This window comes from Lipophrys pholis (assembly GCF_963383615.2).
Source record: "Lipophrys pholis genome assembly, chromosome: 2".
NCBI lineage: Eukaryota > Metazoa > Chordata > Actinopteri > Blenniiformes > Blenniidae > Lipophrys > Lipophrys pholis.
The window spans coordinates 14,651,140-14,672,933 of NC_137636.1; the positions used below are offsets into that span (position 1 = coordinate 14,651,140).

The following is a 21,794-nucleotide window of genomic DNA, read 5'->3' on the forward strand; positions in this document are numbered from 1 at the left end:
GATAGTGAGTGGTGTAAACAGGAATAGTGCCCATGTTGGATAGGTTTAGCAAGCTAGACTTTATATTAGAGCCACACTTACCTAAATCTGAGTACAATATAGGAGTCAACTGCAGCAGCTTCTTCTTTCCCTTTTGCTGTGCCTCCCCTCTTAACACACAGCTCAGGGTATACTCCAGGTGGAGACAGCTATCACTTTCCCATCAACTTCCTGTTCCTCTTGTCTCTCCGCCCCCCCCCTTTCTCTCCTCCCTCCGACTCCCAGCTGCACAACATTTTTTTTTTCTTTCCCCTGTGCCATTTTTGAAGTAATACAAAGCTGGATCTCTTCCCCCATCTTCTAAAATACTCAACGCTGCAGTTAAGAGGGTTTTTCTCTCCCTCTCTCTCTCTCTCTGCTCAAACCTCTTTCTCACATCCTGCTCCCTCAATAATTTCCCCATGTTGCTGTTCTGCCTAATCTCACCTCAGTTTTTATTTCACCCTCATCAGCAGGGATCTAAAAATAAATGATAAATGGAATATGATATTTTAAAGTCTTATCTCTTATCTGTTCTTACAGGGGAATAATAAGGTAGTTAATCCTGCAGATCCTACTCAAATTGATTAATCAGCACATGCGGACAATCAAATAAATGATTAATATTCCCCAGTCCTGTGGTCGGACAGTTACCCCTGAAACCATCAGTAATAATTCAGTAACCCTTCCCAGACCACAGGCTGCAGCTAGTCAGCCTCACTCAGTGTCAGCCCTCTGATGTTCAGCAGGACTTTGAACTCCCCGCACAGAAACTCAGACACACCAGGGGTAAAACAATCTGCAGTCTACACTCTTTAAAGCCCTCCTACAATGCCTGCTTACCTGAGCAGAATCACTCCAAATGTACAGTACAGTGTATATACAGATATTAGGAAGATGGATAGGAACATAGAGAACAAAGTGTACTTCTTATAACTGGTGTTAAATATAGCAGCATATCTTCCCATCACCTGCGGAGGACGCAGAAACAGACAGACATGCATTATCTTGTTTCTTTGCAGAAATGCAAAGAAAAGGAGAGTCACGAAATGTACAAGTCAATGAAAATAATATCTGAACAGTCAAAAACACTTTATCAATGCATGACAACCTGAACAGGTCTTACGTAAGCACTGGAGTGACGGTGTCGGTAAAGAATTAATAAGTAATGCAACTAAGATGCCATAGCGAAAGAAGCAGATGTCTACAGGCACTAACTCACACAGAGAATGACTAACAGGCTGTTTTAATCCTAACTCTCCCAGGCCTCAACCACACTGAGCAAACCCTGTCCTGCTGCTGGACAAAAGGACGACTCTTCATTGGGGAAAAAAAAGCCTTTCTTTTATCTCATTACCCATGCAATTCCCTCCCACAGAGGTCAGCTAACAGCCTTCTTCATGGTGATCTTTTGCATCTGCTAGCTATGAGCGTTATTAATCAGGGAGAGGGCTAAAGGCAGAGGAGAGCACCTCTTGCTCCCACACATTTGCACCAGACCTAAATGAAAGGTGGGGGTAGGACGGTGAAAGTCTAAGTGCTTGATGGGGGTAGAGGGTTGTCTGTCTTTGTCAGAGTTCAAATATATGGCGTTATGCCAGTCTGCACCTCGGGAAAAGAAAACATACTGTACATACACATAAGGTTTCAGCCCTGACATAATCCATCCTATGTGCTTCACAGGAGACTCCGACTTTGTGTTACACTCAACAAACTGATTGCTTGAATCAAAGCTTATAACTGTCTCCTGTGCTAAGGCCACTTCACCATGGCCGGGACACTGCCTTTTTTTACTGCTTTACTATGTTTTAATATGGCTGCCGAGCAATACAAAGCAATTTAAAATCCACCTTGGAGGGCCCTGAACTCAGGGGAGTCTATATAGCCCGAGATCAGGTTAAGTTTTAGCTATAATATATAATGACGTGTTTTCACTAGTGTTTGAAAACCTTGGAGGGTGATGTTATAAGAAGTAGACTCTCAACTAAGCACGGGCCCAAGCCCTAAAGTGTGAGTGGTCATTCAGCTCTCTTGCCAATATACCTTGTGATATATGGCTTTGTCTTTAATAGGTATGAGCTTGGTGTGTGGAGCAGTGTTGTGAAAAAGCCTAAGTTTTATATATAAGCGTTACAGTTCACTTTGATCTCCCCTCCTGCTCCACTGTTTATAAATCAGCCACACAAATATTTATGAGCCAAACGAGGAAAATGGCCGGTCTGGTTTGTATCTCTGCCCTCCTTCCCTCACACTCAATTTCCCTCCCTCCGCTTGTGGCTGATGTGTGGATGAGGCCACCACAGACGAAGAGCGTGCATACAGGCCCCAGGCCACATCCATCATATCTGCTCTGTCTCTGGTCATTGTGTGGCTCCGGATAAGGCTGACCTAACTAAACCCAGGAAAAGAAAAGATGGTGCATACACTTTGAACAAAAGAAAACAACACGTGTCACTGATTCCACTTGTAATAGAATGGTGATTAACACTTGCTTTGTGTTTGTGCAATGTGTGTTGACAGCCTAGAATGAATTTTGGTATGTGTGGCACATATGCATTTGCAGCCCTGACGAACGCTCCGGTAACAAAGTTTGATAAGTTAATATGACCATGTTCAATACATTTTGCACTGCCTGCCTTTCACCTCACCTATCTGTTTCTGCCTACAACATGCACACACACACACACACACACACACACACACACACACACACACACACACACACACACACACACACACACACACACACACACACACACACACACACACACACACACACACACACACACACACACACACACACACACACACACACACACACACACACACACACACACATCTAGATCCATATGCTTTAATTGCTCCCCTCAGCCCTGACCTCTGATCCAGATCACTCTGATATACAGCATCCCGATTAAATTGGGAAGCAGGTAAATATTCTTCTAATGACTCTCAGGTCTAGTGACACCATTGAAAATGGTGCGAGGGAGAGAAATCAATCTTCTTTACTTTTTGTCCTTCACTGACTATTAATTCCTTTTTATCAAAAGGTTTGACTCCAAAAATGTGCAGGGAAATCAAGCTGAATGGAGTTTCTAGTCCCATTTTGACAGGGCAATGGACTTTACTGTGATGCATTTCAGTAATGAGGAAATTGTAAACCTGTGGTCAAAATGTAATAGCTTGTCAACAGCATCTTGGCTGTTCTTCAAGTAACACACTAAGTTGACTGATCTTGTATTAAAAAGTCAGATAGCCCTTATCAAAACCGATTGTGTTGATCCCACAATCTCGACTCCAGATCATTTCAAAGATAACACACAGAGGGAGACAAAGTGGACCGAATGTTACCTCTACATTGCTCACAAAAAAGATGACAGTTTCACTGACGCCATGTCCATGGTTCTGTGCATGTGCCTGGCATACAGTAAGAAGCTGGTGAACTGTATGTATGAGCGTGAGTAGGGGCGGGGGTGGGGCGGGTGGGGGCAGGGGAGGGATGGCAGTGGTGGACTGGCTTGTCGATCGATGCAGTGATTGGCAGTTAATGGCTTTTCCTGTTCTGCCTTGGTAACCCTGGCCTGATGGCTGTTGCTTCTGATTAGAGATGGCAGATGGTGTTTGATTTTTGTATATAAACCTGTGACTTTGTGGAGATGGCTTCATCATGCTTAATGATTTAAAAGTTAAGTTGAATACTGGGAATACTCAATAGTTGAATCATTTACAAAAACCCTAACCTCCTATAACTATATATTTAGTTGCTTATTGGTTACTTGTTTTTTTTACTTGCTTTGCTCTGTTGTGTTTTCTGTTTATCTATTATTTTTATTTTGTTGTTGTTCCCACATGCCCCCCAAAAAACGCCACAACTTTTCAAATCAAATCACATCTCTCTTAAGTATGTGCACCGTTCATTATTAGTAGCTTGCTGTGCACGACTTGCAGTCCTTAAATTTATAAATATATATAAGAATATTCAAATCATGACAGGACATTTCAGTCTCAGGTCTAATTTTTGGTACCGATAGGCTGCTCACTCACAAATGTCAGATTTAGTAAAAATGTCTCAAAGACATAAAAAGAAAAAAAAAAAGAAAGAAAAGAAAAAACACATAAAGATCAAAGATAATCATATGTACCAGCAGGCCTATTACCAAATTATTTTATCCTTTTCACCAAACCAGTAATGGCTGCACAAACCAGAAACTGAGGCCATGTGAAAGAAGAAAAGGTTGTAAATGGAGGAAATTGAATGATAAGCTCCATTTGATGTGTAAGAGAAAGAGGTAGGAAAGTAGAAACATCAGGGCAGAAAATCTCAGATTCTTCACAGTGAGTTCATGTTCAGATGGTTTGCCTTTATTTGGCTCTTCAATTAACTAGTACTAGCTTCTTAAGACTTAAGTCTGAGGTTTAAGACCATCGAATACCCTTAAACTCCAGGTTTTTTGCACATTTCATCTCCCCATTTAAAAGAGAAAAGAGTTTCTCCAATGTGTAGCCCAGTTACAGCAAAACTGTTCACTATCCTGTGAAAGTTATGAATAAACACATTAGAAACAAGGGAATATGTGTGATGATGAAGATGATGGTGTCTCTAAGAGGGTATTAAAGAGACACATGTAGGTCACAGTCAGGCTTAGCATAGCAAAATTGGTATTCTCCAACTTCTGATAGATCGACAAATAAGAAAATACTTTGCTGAACTGCTTTAGAGAAAAATGTAAATGGTCCTGCTCATTAAATATGCAAAGTAATACACTGATAATTTAAATAACAATTGCACCGGTGTCTAAACTTTAACAACGCTCAGAGTTGGAACTGCACAGACAGCCAGTATGGTTCAAATCATTAAAACATGACTATTCCAAACTAAAAAGCATAAAGCATAAATTAAGGAGATTCCTATTTCGTAGGACTTAAGCAATCTAAATGAAGACTCCAAGTTTGAATCACTCAGCAGGCCTTAATTTGAGGGGTACTGATGAGTGAATGTGGTGAGAATATAAAATAGAGTTTGTGGGGCTGGCGGGGAAGGATGACAGCATACAATGTGGGAGTGAGTCTTGGAGCTCAGTGGCTGTCAAGACTTCCTCTGCTGTCTGCAGAGATCTCAGAGGAAAGAGGCCTCAGTAAATTTAAAGGAGCATGGGGAAAAAAGCCAAAAATAAAACATAATTGTTTGAAACGGCTAATGTTGAACTGAAGCCTGAGCTTTCCCTATGTCTTACGACAAAAAGGAAAAAAACGACAGTGTGACCCGGAGGTTTACCACAAAACAAAGTAGGGTGAGGTGAAGGTGAGTGAGGAGGTGGAATGATCTGCTGGGGTGGTGCTTAAAGGCATGATAGTTAATTTTCTTTTCTTCCAACGGGGTTCTGTCTATTCTGGGCATCAGTGTGTCATGTAGGAATGTGAGGGCCATAAAGTATCTGTGCCCTTGAGGAGCTAAAGAGCATTCTTGTCCCCAACTCTTAAAGCTCACTCCCTCTCTCCCTCGCTCTCTCTCTTTCCAGTCACCCGCATTATTCCACCAGTAAGTTTAAAGTAGAACACAGGTGTAGGATATGGCACCCATGGGAAAGATAACCTTTGGGAACATTCTTCGGGTTAAAAAAGAACATTTTTCTGATATTCTTCCTTTGACAAAGTATGTAATTGCCTTTGTTCCACCGCTTTGCTTTGTCCCTTTTAGTTCCTCCACCCTCCACTCCTCATAGTTAACTCTTACATCATTACCCTGTAATTTCCATATAATAATTCAAAAAAAGTATTCTATTCCCCGCCACTACTTTCGTTTTCATCCTTCAATTTTATCCATCTTTTGTACTTTAGAATAAAAGGCATAATGAGAAAACAAGGTGCAAAATGATCTTTTCCAGAGCCTCTAATAAAAACCGCATGACACCCTGGGCTGCACCGCTTAATTACAAAAGGATGAAATCTTTTCTTGTACATCTGGAGAAAACATTGTCTGCATAACACTGAAAGATTTACAGCTCCCAGTTCTAACCCTGGACTTCAGCACACAGCAATTAGGTAAAACATGGACGGAGAGCCAGCACCATGAAGTCCCGAAAAGTGAGGGATATTCTCTTTTGGCACCAGAAAAAAAAAAAAAAAAACGCCTCCAAGGTCCCACAATTTCAAATAAAAACTTTAGTATGAGGAAACTGAATGATAGCTAAGTTTTACTCAAGGCTTAGTAGTGGTCACAGAGAGGTGAGGCGGTTTTTCCATACTGAACCCTCAAAGTCACATTTCATCCTACATAACCTAACAACATGTACTGCTCTGAGGACAACCGACTTTACAGGTGTCAGCATCTGTCCAAGTCATCACGACCTGCAAATACAATCCAGGTGAAGATTTACTGAAGTTCCTCAATGTTGCACCAATCAATGCATCACAAAAATGAAAGAGCTTAAAAACAGATTGCTTTTGTTCCTTTTTTTTTTTTTTTTTTTCCCAAAGTACACGCCCTTGTACTTAAAAGTAAATCGCTGTAGCATTGTAAACCAGGGCCTGCAATGTATTTTGCATAGGGACTAAATCACATCTATTATAAACACATGTAAAAACAGTCTTTCATTGCTTACAATATGGTATTTAGCTACTCAAACACCCTTTTTGGAACATTGCAATGCAAGGGAAATGACTCAACAGCCAAAGGCACATATCCATCCTTATGTAAGATTTATCAGTCCCATGACTGTACCTTCTAGGCCAAACCCAAACAAAATAGAGGTCCCTGTGTGCTCATCCTGGCACCTAAGACCTCCTCCCTTCCACTTATTTCTTTCTCAATCCTACCTTACTTTCATGTCCAGCTCCACTGAACACAGACTTCAAAACTGAGTAGTTTTGTGGCCATGACCACTCGGAGACCATTAATCTGGTGGCTAAGCCCCTGATGTATTGATGGCACAGAGCTGGTAAGCTTGCCTGCCTCACTCTCTCCATCCCTTCAGCTTAGGAGCTATATAGATTCACGGGAGCCTCAATCTGGCCTCATAAGAGCAGCATTTACCTGCCAATTGACACTGTTAGTCTTTGAGGTCTGTGGCTATCAGCTACCTGATGCATTGACCAAGTAGGTACAAAGACCTGATAGATACTTAATCAAACCATGATAGCCAAACACCCAAAACCCATTATACACAAGTATATAATCAGATGAGTCTGTTCTTCACACCACAAACAACAACATTCACATTTCTGGTAGTGCATTAGGGGTAGTAGGAGTATTAGGATTATTGCTTTGACGAAAGTTTCATCACAATCTGTGCACAGCCACATATATTTCCAGTTATTGAGAATGCCATCAAAATGGGGTAAAATAAATATATATATCAATCCTGTCACTGTCGTCCAATCTGGGGATTTGTAGTGACACACAGCTTAAATGGCAGGACACGTCACATTAAATTTACTACCAAGTCATAATCAGTTCCTCGTCAATTGTTGACGTTGCTGATCTCACGGGGTCTTTTTGAAGACCATCCCTCTACACTGGAGTTGTGGTGGAGTGGTAAAAAGGCAGGGCTATGCCTCATAAATGCAATATAATATTTACAAGATAAAAACAGGGCAAAGTCCGAGTATAGGGTTAGATGGACAAAGCATCTGATTGGTGCTGATGAAATTCATTCAATATATTATATTTCAATGATGTCCTGTTAGACTATTTGTCTCAATTATGAACTTAAAAGACAAATTTAAACCTGTGAAGTTTTATGTGCCTTTTATATGAAACGCTGAGCTGTTTGATCATAATGTGAGAGAGAGGCATGTTAGAGAGTTTTTCAAAGACAAATATTAAGTAGAAATAGCATAATGTAGATGGAAAACACTGATAATTAGGCTGAAGAAAATGTTCCCGTTTGTTCTATAGTTGAATTAAAAGATTTAACCTTCAGCACATCCCCTTCACCACCCACTCTGTTTATACTCAAGTTTTACTTTGTTGTTGTACAAGTATATTACTGTATAACTTGGAGACAATGTCGAAGAAAAAAGTGAGAAATGTATCAGGAAGGAAGTAAAATGTTACTATAATGTTCAAAACATTATCTGAGGCTTGAAAATAAGTTAATCCTTCCATGAATGATAGAGAATCTCGAAAACGCAGCAAGCAATATATTGCATGCTCGAGTGCATTTCTTCTTTCGGATTGTTCAGTGTCAGGAAAAACAAAGAAAGGATCTCTATCTCTACCACACAGCCAGTACTGACGATGTAGTCCTTTAATGCAACCGGACACTTTTAACTCTGACAATAGTGGTAAAACAGTCACTGGAAAAAAAAGATGGAGCTGGGAAAAGTCCAGCCTCTTCATTCTATGCAGCTACCCGTCTGGAGCGTTCATTCGCAAACGCAAAGCTACCACTTTGTTAGTCTCAGCAACACTCACAGTAGGGCCTTTGCACGTACAATCAACACTACCAGCAGCAACAGCTGTGACACGGGTCAAAGCCCGACCCTTTTCCCTGGCCTTCTCAAGAGGTGGGAGCTACACGAGTTGTGAAATTCTTGCACACTGCCAAACACTAAGCCTTCCTCCCTCACCCCCCCCAAAGCTACTTGCCTGACAGCCCCTCTTGCCAATCCACCATGACTGTTAAACGCCACCCCTTCCTTGTTCCACCCTCCGTGGAGTAACATATTGGTTTGAGGTAGGATGCTTGAGTTCAGCACTGAGACAGAAAGTGAATAACTGGGGTTCTGGATCGTAACTGTTGGGATGTGTTACAGGAACAGGGGACGAAACGGAATTTAAATACTACTTCTTCTATTAACAATTATAATGATATAGTTCATGAGTCCAGTGGAATTTTAGATTGCTCTGTGTGTGCGAGTCTGTCTGCCTGTCTGTTTTTGTGGGTATTCACACGCTTGTGCATGTGAAAGGAGAGAATGGGCTGTCTCTCAGGATGTGCAGCAAGCGCTTTATTAGAGCGGTAGTACCAGTAAATCAGAGCTCAGCTCTTCCTGGAACTGCTGCAACCTTTCCCACTGAGCACTATTACTGAACAATCATAGGCTAGCCATGATAATTAGCAGAGTATCTATCCTTCCAACCCTCCTGTCGGCCCCCCACACCCCCACCCTCTTGCTCCTGTCTGTCTCTCCATCCTCCTTGTAGAAATGTCTGGCACGTAAGCGATGAAAGCAGGGAGTCCAACAGACATTACTTTGTGGACGTCACATCGAGGACAACACACGTTATAATTTTTGGTACAATATTAGTCACAACTGGGGTTCCAACAATGTAAGACCACAAAGAAAATGGACATTGAGAGAGGGATGGAACACTGACGTTCCAAATTGCGCCAAAGTAGAGAACATAAGCGCGATGTGTTAAATCAGAGGAGACACCAGTAGTGAGCCAGTTCTAAGTGAGCTCGACTTGATGTCCTGCATGAGTGGAAATACACTTCAACTTTACTTATTTTCAAAAGGTCTTGAGTTGGAACACAAACGTAACCTATCTGTGGTTGGCCTCCAACTACAGTTTACAGTGTAGTTCAAAAGGATTGAAGTCATTCTGACACTTTCGGCCATTTACTGGGAGAGGTCAATACGGCTTGCATTTCTCAGTCTGGAGAATCCAGCATTTCTTCTGGGTCGGATCATTTGTGAAACACTTTAATGGCGCTTCGTGTAACCACTAATCCCTCAATTTACATTGAAGTCTTTTTTCCTCTCTTATGTTACATTGTGATTATTTGCTCTCTGAAAAGTGGAGGCATTTTCTTTTCTTGGTGTTTGCTGGTTCTTTGGGATTGCACTGAGGGGTAAAATAGGACAAGTAATGTAATACAAGATGTAGACGTATTGTATTCGTCATTGGGTACAGCATGTGATTGGTCTAAAAAAGTGAGCAACTGACATTGGATGTAACTGGGTGAGTACAGCTGAGAAAGATAGAGTGAGAAGCAGAAAGAGAGAGAGAAAGGTTTTTTTTTAACAGCTATGTATGCCCGATAGAGCGGGACCAGGACAAGGTAAGCAATGTCAGGACTTTCTTGGTTAAAGATTCCCCATCAGATAGTGACGGCACTTTCTCCCCGTCTTTCTATAGCCAAGCGGCATCTGGAGTGGATTTTGTGCTAGCAGACACCGAGGAACATGATTACATTCGGCTAACTGCGCTCTAAACTGATTATGCATGTGCCAAGCTAATGGACTACATTTGCAAGAGGAAAAATAACATCCAATCAATCTCAATTACCGCCGATTGCACCGGCCCCCGAGACAAGGAAGGTAGCCAACAAACCCCCCCCCTTGCTCCTCCCCTTTCCCCCAACCCTTGACTGGAAGTTGAGGCCTATGGCTCGACCTGGTTAGGCCCCACCCATTCTGTCTGGCCAGAACAGCCAGGGCCTGAAAGCTGGATTGGTCTCTCACCTCCACACTAACACATAGCCAATCCCTGAGGACTGCTTCTGATGTTAGATGTGCTGCTGTCTGCACATGGAGCAATGTGAATATGGTTAATTGGAAACAGTTAGTTCAAGAGGGAAAGAGGATGTGACAACTTTTTTAAAAACATTATATGAATCAAGGGCGTGCTATCTGAACTCCAACACAGCGCATGTGTTAGTCTTTAGGAGTCACTATTTTGCGAGTAAATGGGTGACTACCATGCTCTCGTCAGAAAGACGAAAATCCCCATGGCCCATGGGAAAAAAAAGAAGGTGAAAGTTAGCTTTAGAGCACAGACAGCTGTTGGCAGAACACACAGTGCTCAGAATGGGTATCTTTCAACTGAGTACACAGCACAGAGGGGAAGGCAGCATCACCCCCCACTGTGTGGTGGTCCAGTGGTCAGGATGACTTGCTGGATCATTCTGTGGTCTTTTGGAACATTCCAATACATGGGGTAGTGGGGGTGATATTTTTAGAAAGCCCTAATATGGGCCGCATACCACAGACTCTCAAATTATCCCATCCAGCTTAGCCCTCAGTTTAAACCTTCCTTTTTAATTCCAGTAATTACAGGCTCCAATTTATATGGAGCTGTGCACACAAAGGGCCTGTTTAATGCAAACCAGTTTGATTTGGGTGAAGTGTCCCAAGCATCTCCCACATCTTACAGTCTGTTTATGCTGACTTGATGATTTATTTTCTCCCCAAAAAGGTTGAAAATTGTGCTATTTGCATCAGATTTCATTGGGGAGGAATAAATGAATGGCGATTTTTCTTTTTTCGTCTCGCATATTATACCAAATGGAGTTTACAGACATTATGGCTTTTCGTCTGCGTCTTTACAAGGATCGTAAAGACAACATAGCAAGAAAACTATGACATTTTCAGGCAGGTGGTCTGTAGAGGCCTCAACAACTGTGAACTTGTTTTCTCCTAAATACATTGATGTGTCCTAAAATACAGTAATAACTCATTAATATCTATGTTTTCCACGGGTATTTATTAAGACAACCATTTATAGAACCGCCAGTGTTCTCTGGTTGAAAGAGCAGGTAATTTCTGGACAAATGTTCACACTTTAACTCAGAAGATCAATTGGCTTTAAGAAATATGAAGCCATCATAAGAGGCTTAAGTCATAAAAAAATGATCATGCCTGGATGTGTTGTACATATTTCATCCCCCTCAGTTTCAGCAGCAGTGTGACATACGTCGGCTCTCTCCGGAACACTTAAACACTAAAAGATGGGTTGAAAAAACACTTTTTTAAATTCACACTAATAGTAGTATTATAATTGTACCTGTCTCAGAAGACAAAACAAACAATTTTTCCTGCAGGTGTGAGAAAGAGAAAGTATTAAAGCAATTTGAGGCCGTAAATGTAGTGGTTAACTTGAGCGAGGAGGATCAAGACTTGAAGGACCTACTGCACCTCCAAAATCTACGCATTACATTGCATATATACAATTCTTTGTATCTATTCATCTGAAAATGTTCCTATGGTAGTCTTCCCCTGGAGTAAACCATAGTTTGACAGTCTAAACACTCCTTGTCGACTGGTCAACAGTAATAGCAGGGCATTACACCTGACTCCTTAAGAAAACACCGAAATTGATTTTTCTATTTTGCTGGTATTTCAATAATAAGGATCTGTGGCCAGAAAACATTTCTGTCATGCCAGTGGCTCTGTGAATCATTCATAACATTGGATGATTTTCAAATAGATGAGATTTTTTTTGGGGGGGGGGTTATATTGATCACTTCACCTTAGTGTTGTAAAGTGATAAAAAGACCACACTTGAAGCAGCACATTTTTAACATGTTTTTTTTTCCTTTTTTATATCTCCCTCGCAAAAGATATCAATACACAAATCTCAAGCAATAGAAATGTTTAAATAGAGTTTCCTGTTCACTCTTCAAGAGTCCACTACTAGAGACGGGTGTATAATTATTAGAAATAAAGGCCACATGTAAAGGGAGACCAAACACAATGTGGTCATATACAGTATGTTAAGATCTGGCTTTGAGTGTGTAGTCCATGCGTACAGCAAGTATGTGTTTCACTGTTTATATGTGCTCTCTTGTGTGTTTCATGTGCAACTATGCCAGTTTGGGTTAAGAGCAGAGTGGCCGAAGCCAAAGACACACAGGATAGGTACCTAAGTGGAATCAGGCCTGTTAGATTTATGGCCATTTGTTCGGAGAGTGTTCATCCACTGGCTATTATGGAATGATTAGAGGAGAAGGTGAAGCTCCAAGTCCAGCAAAAATCAATACGGCTGTCGAGAACAATTCAGCTTTTCCCGCTCGGAGGAGTATTAGCACCAAACCTCTGTCTCCTAACACTTCTTCATTCGTCTCCAAGTGATTCAGCCCTGAACCTCTGAACCAGCTCCAGCCTGCCATGTTCTTCTCATGGCAGCAGGCTCTGCTTCGACATAACTACTAGGAAGGCAACCGTCACACAACAAAGCCATCATTCATGCCTTGGGAGAGCAGCTCATAGTTGTGGGGGCAGCACTTGAGCCTTTACTGTGTTTTGTGGAGGAGTATCAAATTAGCAGGAAGATTAAAGACGTTATGCCATCTTCCTGAAAACGTATCCAAGTTTTGAAGTTCTTCATCCAGGACAGAAACAATTCAATGGGTGGGAAAAAACACACTACTTCCGCTAGTAATACATCATGTATTCAGCAATTTAAGATATTTTAACACACTACAACATTCTACTAACACGTCTCTTTTTGCCCCATTCATCCACATTCACACGATCGTCCACACGAATGGCAGAACACTTGTGTTAACACTGTGGCACTCTGGCCTGTGGTGGTGTGCTTGATTCGAAAACTTTTGACTAACTAACCTTGTACAGTTTGAGGCTGGCTTCATGGCGGGAGTTGACTGTGTGCATCCTTAGCTTCTCCAGGCTGTTGGTGTAGTAGTCACAGGCATTGCACTTTAAGTGCACTGGATTGCCAATGGCCACACATTTCAGTCGCCATTCATTGCCTTTGCCCCCTTCTTTGATGTGAGCCACAAGTTGGTACTTTTGGACATGCTTGTCTGTTTTGCAGTGCAGCTGGAAGTTGGCCTTGAGTTGAGTGGTGTAGTGGCACAACTTGCACTGATGCGAGTCTCCCACCACAGCACGCCACTCCTCCTCTGGTAGGCTGCGTTCAGCTCCCATATGCATGCCAAGCAGATCCAGGTTGTCGGTGGTGAAGTGGTTGCACACGGCACACTGAAAGAGCTTTAGCGAAGGATCCGTTGTTTGTGAAAGACTTTCTCCCAGGTTCATCAGTTCTTCAGACACCAGCTGCCCACCGCCCATGCGCACATCCATAGGGATTTCCCCACCTACTACAACATGGGGAGCACAAAGACAAACAACAAGAAGGAGGAAAAGGACAGGAAGGCATTTAAGTTATCACTCGGGACGTAGGATTGCAGTTGATGAAAGTGACACACTTCAGCGGACACTTCATCTGTATAATTTTGCCAAGTTATCCATAACAGTGTCTGATAGATTTTTACAAAGTAACAATTTGTTAAATTTACAGTGGCGCGTGGAAAAATTCACCTTATTTTAAAAGCTGCCGTCAGTGACAGTGACGGCTAATGGAGATCCAGAGGCCCACTGAATGATCAAAGTTCAATATTCTGCTCAGTGCTTTCAATTTCTGTTGGTGATTAAAATTTGAAACTCTCCTTTCAGATAAAAAATAAATAAATCTGTTGTTTCACACAAAACCGTGACTTTATCTGGACCGTGAGCTTTGTGATCAATACATTTATCATTAGGTTAGACAACTTCAGCCAAAGCCATAGTTCACATTTCAAAGATTGATTTGTCGACAATTAAGGTAATAATTATGATTGTGCCAATCAGATTATGAAAAATAAAACAGGTAATTGTTGAAAAATTTTAGTTTATTACATTGGGGATGATGGCGATGTCCATTTGTATGTTTACATGGATCTATATACAGTAATTAGTGTTTTGAATTAGGAAAGAATTTAACCTGGACAAATAACGACAAATTCTTCCCCACTGCCTGAAAATTAAATACACAAATCATCCTCTTTGAGTTGGTACACTTTTATGACCTGGCTGTAAATCAACTCCAAAAGAACTTCCTAAGCACACATCAGTGCAAATCATATGTTTCCCATGTTCACAGAATAATATCAAACAATTCACTTTTTTTGCTTGGTCTAGCTCTACTTTTATCTCCTCAGATTTGATCAGAATCGATACAGATACCTGACAGTTTAAGCTTGTTCAGTAACTAGTCTGAACTAGTGAGAGTGAAAACCTAGCCAGCAAAAATTGCATGAGGAAGCCACATAACTGATGCCTATACAGTCTGGTAAGGTTCACTTTAAAAATGAATGCTAAAAAAAAAATGAGGTAAGAGCTGGTATTTTTGCCTGTACTCGCTGATCTTTAATCTTTCATTGCCCAGACTGAGCACGCAGGCTTGACCCTGCCTGGCTTTACACTAAATTAATTCCAGCAGCTCCTTTTTATTTATTGCTGCAGTGTGCAGCCTGTTCTAGGACTTTTCTCCATTACCTGAGTTTTTATAGCCAGGAGAGGGAGACCTTTGAGAAGCCCTTTGAAATCACTCACGGACCTGGCTCTCCAGTCATGGTACCTTATGCACTCTCATTCAAACACACAGATGTAAACGAAGCCCACTAAGTCTGCCTGTTCTGTAATATTCTACATCATACAGCTCCCTTTTCTGCCTGACACTCGGGTTACATTACTATGTAGATTCAGTGATTCACTACAGACCTAAATTATGTGGCTTCATAAATTCTTGTTGTAGATCATTAAACAGAGAGTCTGCAGGTCTTGTAGTTTTGCACTTGCAACATTACTTCTTCTCTTCAGTAAAAATTCAGATGGTACACATGTCAACTCATTTGTATTTATAGTTGAATAATAACATACTAATGCCTAAGGATATGAAAAAAGCGGGGAGGGGCAATCTTTACACATTGCAATTTTAGCTTTTGCCATTTCAAAAACTAATTAACATAAAAAAAATACATTGAACTTTGGAGTGAGTGGTGGGAAAACACTGCTCTGAACAAATAGATAATAGTCTCTCTCACTCTTCATCTTATATTGCGCTTTTAATACAGAAGCAAAGAAAAACCCCCAACAAAACCTGGGACTAAGGATTGTCAAGATGTTGAGATCGTGTGAGGTCAGCATTTATTACATACCACCAGAAAGAAAAAAGTTTACTTGATGGTCTGATACTTCCTTGTGGCGGCATATTTTCTGAAGCGGCATACTTAGCCTTACGCATCAAAGTGCACAGTTTGTATCAGAAAGTTGGTGTACGTTCGCTTTGTGAGCATGGCTAACACCTCTGCAGTTTATGGACTCAGACTGTGTAATCATTCCCTCTCTTGTAATATGCTTATTACAAGTCACCTCACAGAAAAATGAACCACATGGCAAAAGAGGGGAAAAAGGAATTAGTCACAGCAATCAATTCTTGTTTGCGTCTACGAACTGGTGACAGTTCGAGACAAGTCTCTACAAACTGTGTGGTTGTAAATGGTGTTTCAAACACTCTACTATGCTGCTGAATTACCCTTGCTGAGCCCTCTAACCTCCCTTCTTTAACCAAGACAAAATTTATAGCCGCAATTACTATGTTGGAAAAAATGGAGAACTCCAGTAGTGAAGTTCGGGAGCAGTTTGGGAAGAGTGACATAAAAAAGCTGAGGCTGGGTAATTGCCTGTAGGAAGACAAGGAGCAGAGAACAGAGGTTTTCACTCCTGATTCACCTTTAAAAATCAGATATTACACAGAGAGCAAGTTTTACCTGTCCTTTAAAAAACAGTGAGAGAAAAAACAATCGGTATCTGTATTCTTATTTCTAATTCTAACCATGTGTTTATCTATATGTCATTAATTGGCAGACTAATCTTGTGGACTCAAAGGTGTTGAGTAAAAGGTTCTAAGCTTTCCTGACCAGGCAAATAAAAAGTGATGATTAAAAAGTGGTCAATTCCAACTGAAAATGATGAACGAAAAAAAAAATCTCTAAGAGGAAATATTGGGCTCACCAAGTGCCGGGCCCAGCGCGGCCATGTTGGGGTCCAGGTGAAAGCTCCCCATCAAGAACTGGGCTTCAGCACCAGCTGGGTCAATCTTGAGGCCTGGTGGAAGGCTCATGTTCTGAGTCAGATAGTACTGGTAAAGCTCAGCCTCCGAAGGTGAAGGCATTGCCCCCAAGCTGAGTCGTCCATGCTGCATCTGAGTCACATTCTGCTGGAGTAGCATCATGTTGTGCATGTGCTTCTCACTGGTCATATGGATTCGCAGGTTCCGCGCCACGTTGGTCTCATAGTCACAAACCTCACACCGCCACGTAGGTTTGCTCTTCAGTTTAGTTGGGGAAGGGGCCCCACACGGTCCAGACATATGGGTTGAGGACTGTGTCGGATGGTGGTGAGGCGGGTGATGGCTACTGGCTTGGGTCACAGAGGGGACAGCCACCACACCTGCTGGGGTATGTCCAAACACCTGCTCCTGCGCCGAACCGATAGAGCCCCCATTCTGCAGTGTCTGCATGTTGTTCAGATGCTTGTCGGACTGCATGTGGATGCTTAGGTTGCCCTTTGTGGTGGTCGAGTAGTTACAAACCTAGGAAATACAAGACTTTTTTTTAACTGCAATAATAACATAATACAAATATTAATGTCAAATTAGCAGTGTACATCTTTTATTGTTCTAAAATAATAAAACTAACACATTTTGCAGTCCTTAAAAAATATGCAAGCCATCGCTTCAGTTTGTTACATACCTCACACCGGAAGGGTTTGTATCCACAGGTATAGCTTTCTCCACGTGCAAGACGAGGGTGACTCTGACCACTGCTGCAATACGCACAGGAGCCTCCAGAGTCTGGATGCTTCTCTTTCATGTGGGCCTCCAGTGTCTGCTGGTACTTGTAATGCCAGTTGCATTTGGGACACTTGAGTGTCTTGCATGAGTTGCGTGAATGCATCATGGTCATGTGACCACCCAGGGAACGTGAAGAACCCAGAACAGTGTCACATTTGGGGCATTCAACCCCACTTCCTGTGCTGCCACCAGGCCCATGGTTCTGTGAACACTCTCCCAGTCCTGTTATGTCACAGGAGCTTCCAGGAAGGGCAAGAGAGTGTCCATGAGATGAGGGGTGAAGGTGATGATGATGGTGGTGCATGTGATGATGATGCAGAAGGGCTCCATTCTCCTCCTCTCCCTCTGCCGGGCAATCATTTGGTTCTGGAGCTGTGGCACTATCTCTATTGGCACTTTCATCAGCAGCAGCATTGGAGGACAGAGGCGAGGAGTAAGTGCCAGCAGTGTCATCCTCGCTCCTTCTGACGGCGGCTGCCGCCATTGCCATGGGAACTGTGGATCCCTGGCAGTTAAAGCTCAGTGGGAGCTCTGAGGTACTCCCCCCAACATCTGCAGCTGCACCCTCTTCCTTGACAGAGGAGGAATGGGAAGCGAGGGCTTTGCTGCTGAGTGTGGAACTGCCTGCAGAGGTGCAGGCAGAAGGCTGGAGAGTGCTACTAGGCATTAATAAAGGAGATTTGGAAATGCTTTGGTTTGAGACAGCTGGTTCCCCTGCTTCACCCCCACCACTGCTACTGTTACCACCACAAGCCACTGCAGTGCTTTCTGCCTCCACCTCGTCTTCCTCCTCCCCTAATAACAGTTCTTCTTCTTCAGAGCCCCCCATCTGGTTAGATGCGAGGTGCGCTTTGCTCTCATGTCCCTCAGTGCTCCCGTCTTCTCCCTTACATGCCAACTCTTTCCCAGCAGGCTCCTCTGTTCTCCCTCCCTGTTTGGGCAGGGCACTGGAGTCTTTGGCAGAGCCTAAGGATGAGGTAAGAGAGGATGCTTTGGGAATACTCAGCCCTCCAACAGAGAGAACTGAGCTAAGCGGGGTTTGTTGCTGCTGCTGTTGCTTGAGGCCAGAGTCAGAGTCTTTGTTCAGGGTTTCATTGCCTCCGCTGCTGTTTCCAGTCTCCAGATGGACACCACTAAATGTGCCATAGAAGCTCTGTCCAGAGTTAAGTGGGTGCAGGGTAGGTGGCAGAGGAGTGCTCTTATTTTTTGGTTCCAGGAAACTAATGAGGGGCTCCTTGTCCTTCCCAATGCCCTGGATGATGGCAGATGCATGCTTGTCCCCCAGCAGCCGCCGCTCATCCTCACACAGTGTCATGCGGTGATCATGGACGGCATGAGTGGCAAAGGAGCGGGCGTAGCCAAAGGACAGCTTGCAGAGAAAACACATGAAAATGGGCTTACCCTTGCCATATAGGGCTAGTCCATCAAATTTGGAGAAATCCACGTTGTTGGGAACATCTTTGGATACACAGGACTTCTTGGCAGACCCATCGCTGTTCAGGTAATCCTTGTTGCTTTTGTGCCGCACATCGAAGACACGGAAACTGTGCAGGACAGGGCTAAGACCTGCCATTGTTGAGGTATTGGGAAAACCTTGGTCTGAATTGCCAAACCACTTCCCAAAGGACGAGGCTATGTGGAACGTGTTGATGATCTGTGGGTAGACCGTGGACGAAGTCGCAGCAGGTTCCCCCGGTTTCACCCCACTCGTCAGAGAGTTTGTGGGAAGCAGGCCAGGTACCATGCCTCCACTACTTTGGATCAACTGGCTGAGGCTCTCCACAATGTAGGCTGAGCCATCTGGTTGGTAAACTATCTCTCCAGCCAAGTTTTCAACATCACTACTTTCCTCTTCCTCTTCATCCTCTCCTTCATCACTCCCACTCTCAGGTGGTGCCTGTTGTTGTGTAGGCTGGTGTCGCAGAAGAGTGGGCATGCCCCCGCCCCCTGAGGTTATTGGTACCCCAGGGAAAGGTTGAAGACTTGGGAAACAGCTGTCAATCTCCATTTCATCTAAGTCCTCAGATTCTTCTTCTTCTCCACAGCTCACCCCCTCTTGCTCCTCTTCCTCGAGACCCTCTCTTCTGGGATGCAGCTGGCCTGTGGCAGAGCTATCACGGTGAGCCTGGGGTGATGTCTGTTTTGGCTGTTGCTGCTGGGACTGTAGGTCTCTCACCCCGTCATGAGGTGCAACAGAGTTTTGGGGTTGAGAAGTGAAGGGAGTAGAGAGAGAGAGAGGATCCAGGGAAGGTGCCTGGTTGGTACAAGTGACCTGTGAGCTAGAGTGATCGTTCCAGGGCAGTGGTGGTTGCTGCTGCTGGGAGGACCCGAGCCCATCGTCTGTCCCAGAAACCACGGGAGACTCACAGCTGTCCATGCTGATGCCTACATGAGGCGTTCATCGCATCCAGGCCTGCAGAGAAACGAAAAAGTTCAAATTAGAGGTTACTGATGCACTTGTTAGGAGTGAAATCAAACAAAAAGCATGGACATTCACACTCATGCCAGTGTTGGCAACAGCTGCCGATCTCATTTAATTATTATCACGCCTCTTAAGGAAAGATCAGATGCATTTGTAGATGCAGATAACATGAAAAAATATCACTATGTAGGTATGCAAAGAAACCAAAAGAAGAAAATCTAACGTATGGTGTGCGAGGTGAGAGACAGAAGTCTGAGATATAATTGGAAAAATGACACCATGTTCATTACACTAGATTAGGCACTTAAACACAATACCTGAGACAAGCACTAATAGGACATTCGTGATTCATCTTCCTGCCATATCACAAAGGTACCATCTTTTATCTTCACCTTCCAAACAACACCCCGAGTCGCATATTCTGCAAATCCTACATCCGTTTTTAATTAACTTGCAGTCAAAAAAAAGGAAACAGACCAACTTAATGGATCAAATGGATTCCTTGTGAGATAATTAGACACTGAGAAGCCACCCATCAGCACATCTCACATTTACATAACTGAAAAAAAAAGGGAAAACTGTACTTGGAAAAAAAAAACATTCTTAATGATATTGCTAATATCAATCTTCAATTGGGTACATACAGTATGAGAAGAATATAAAACTACTTTGTTATTGACATTATTATTTTTCAACGTTAACATAAGTAACAGAAAAGATGTTTTTTCTCTCAGAGCCTAAAATACATAAGCTGGGCTGGGACTCCACTGCAGCTGTGTTTAGATCTTGCATCCAATAACCTCTATGCTTAGCCTGGTTTCAAACACTCCAGCCATCCTCCGCCTCTGAAATAATAAATGGGAGCTGAGCTTTCGGGAGCTGGCCATGCCTCGAGCATCTGAGAGGCCCAACACAGGCTGCAATTTAGTGAGCAGAAGAGATAAAATGATAGCGCAAGATACTGCTGAGCTAATAATTTTATTAAAGGGATGCAGCCAACATTGATTAAAGGGGGCAATCGGGCTGAAACCAATAACTCTGGGCTGCCCTTTAACCCACCAGTACTGAATATTACATGAGCAAAGTTTCCCGGCACCAAGCTCACTGCCATGTCCCAGTTGATTAGCACATTCAGTGCTTGCACTTGATTTATTTACTTATTTACTTAGGGATGCAAATTTCAGCTGTGATCAGAATGGAGTCTACCCCCACAACCTAACATATTATCCACTGAAGGAGGGGAGAGATTGATAATGTCTGTCTGCCTCTTCATGAATGTCTGATAAAGGTTGCCTCCCATACAACATACCAGAGTCCTCTCCAGCTTGTATGCACTCAAACTAGACAAAAATAAAGGACTCCCATTTACAGATCTGTTTTTCTATGTATGTTTCAGGTAATACACCACAAGAACAAATTAAATCTGAAGTAACAATATTGAAAAAAACAAACACACTAATAATAAAGCAAATGCATTAAATGCCAAAACTTAACATATGACTACAAATACATTCTGGACATTGATGTGATGAATACACATATTTCTGGTTGCATGGTCCAACTGATTGCTTTTCTTACATGATACAGAAGCTCACCTCAATGATCCTTGAGTTACTTTGCATATAAAATTAAAGATATTAGACTGGCTGGCTTATTAACAAGATTGCTTTGTCCAGGCAGGCGTGATTTAGAGATGGCTGCCATATTGAGTGAGGGGATACTACCCATACTGGTCTGTATTTATCATCTGCTCCATTAATAACAAGCTATGAGCTCAACAGCCATTTCATACAAATGTACTGAGGGCAGCAAGAGTAATACCAGAACCAGCGACAAAACACATGTCAAATAGACACGGACTATTCAACTGTTTAAAAAATAAATAAATAAATAAATGGTCGAACAGCTGAATAAAGCAGACAAAGTGTTTCACACTTCATTCCCGCACTTTCAGATATCACTGGATTTGACAGCCTCGCCAACATT

The 21,794-nt window shown here is 42.6% G+C and overlaps 1 protein-coding gene across 1 annotated transcript in view; it reads right to left on the reverse strand.

The window, feature by feature from the left end:
* Positions 1–21,794, reverse strand: part of zfhx3b (zinc finger homeobox 3b) — a 137,100-nt gene that overhangs the window by 68,123 nt on the left and 47,183 nt on the right. Inside the window, exons 2-4 of the mRNA XM_080458316.1 lie at positions 17,286–19,799; positions 16,546–17,125; positions 13,315–13,811 (exon numbers count right to left, since the gene is read on the reverse strand). Coding sequence (XP_080314442.1) covers positions 13,315–13,811; positions 16,546–17,125; positions 17,286–19,763 — 3,555 coding nt within the window. The 5' untranslated portion in view covers positions 19,764–19,799. The remainder of the gene's footprint in view (positions 1–13,314; positions 13,812–16,545; positions 17,126–17,285; positions 19,800–21,794) is intronic.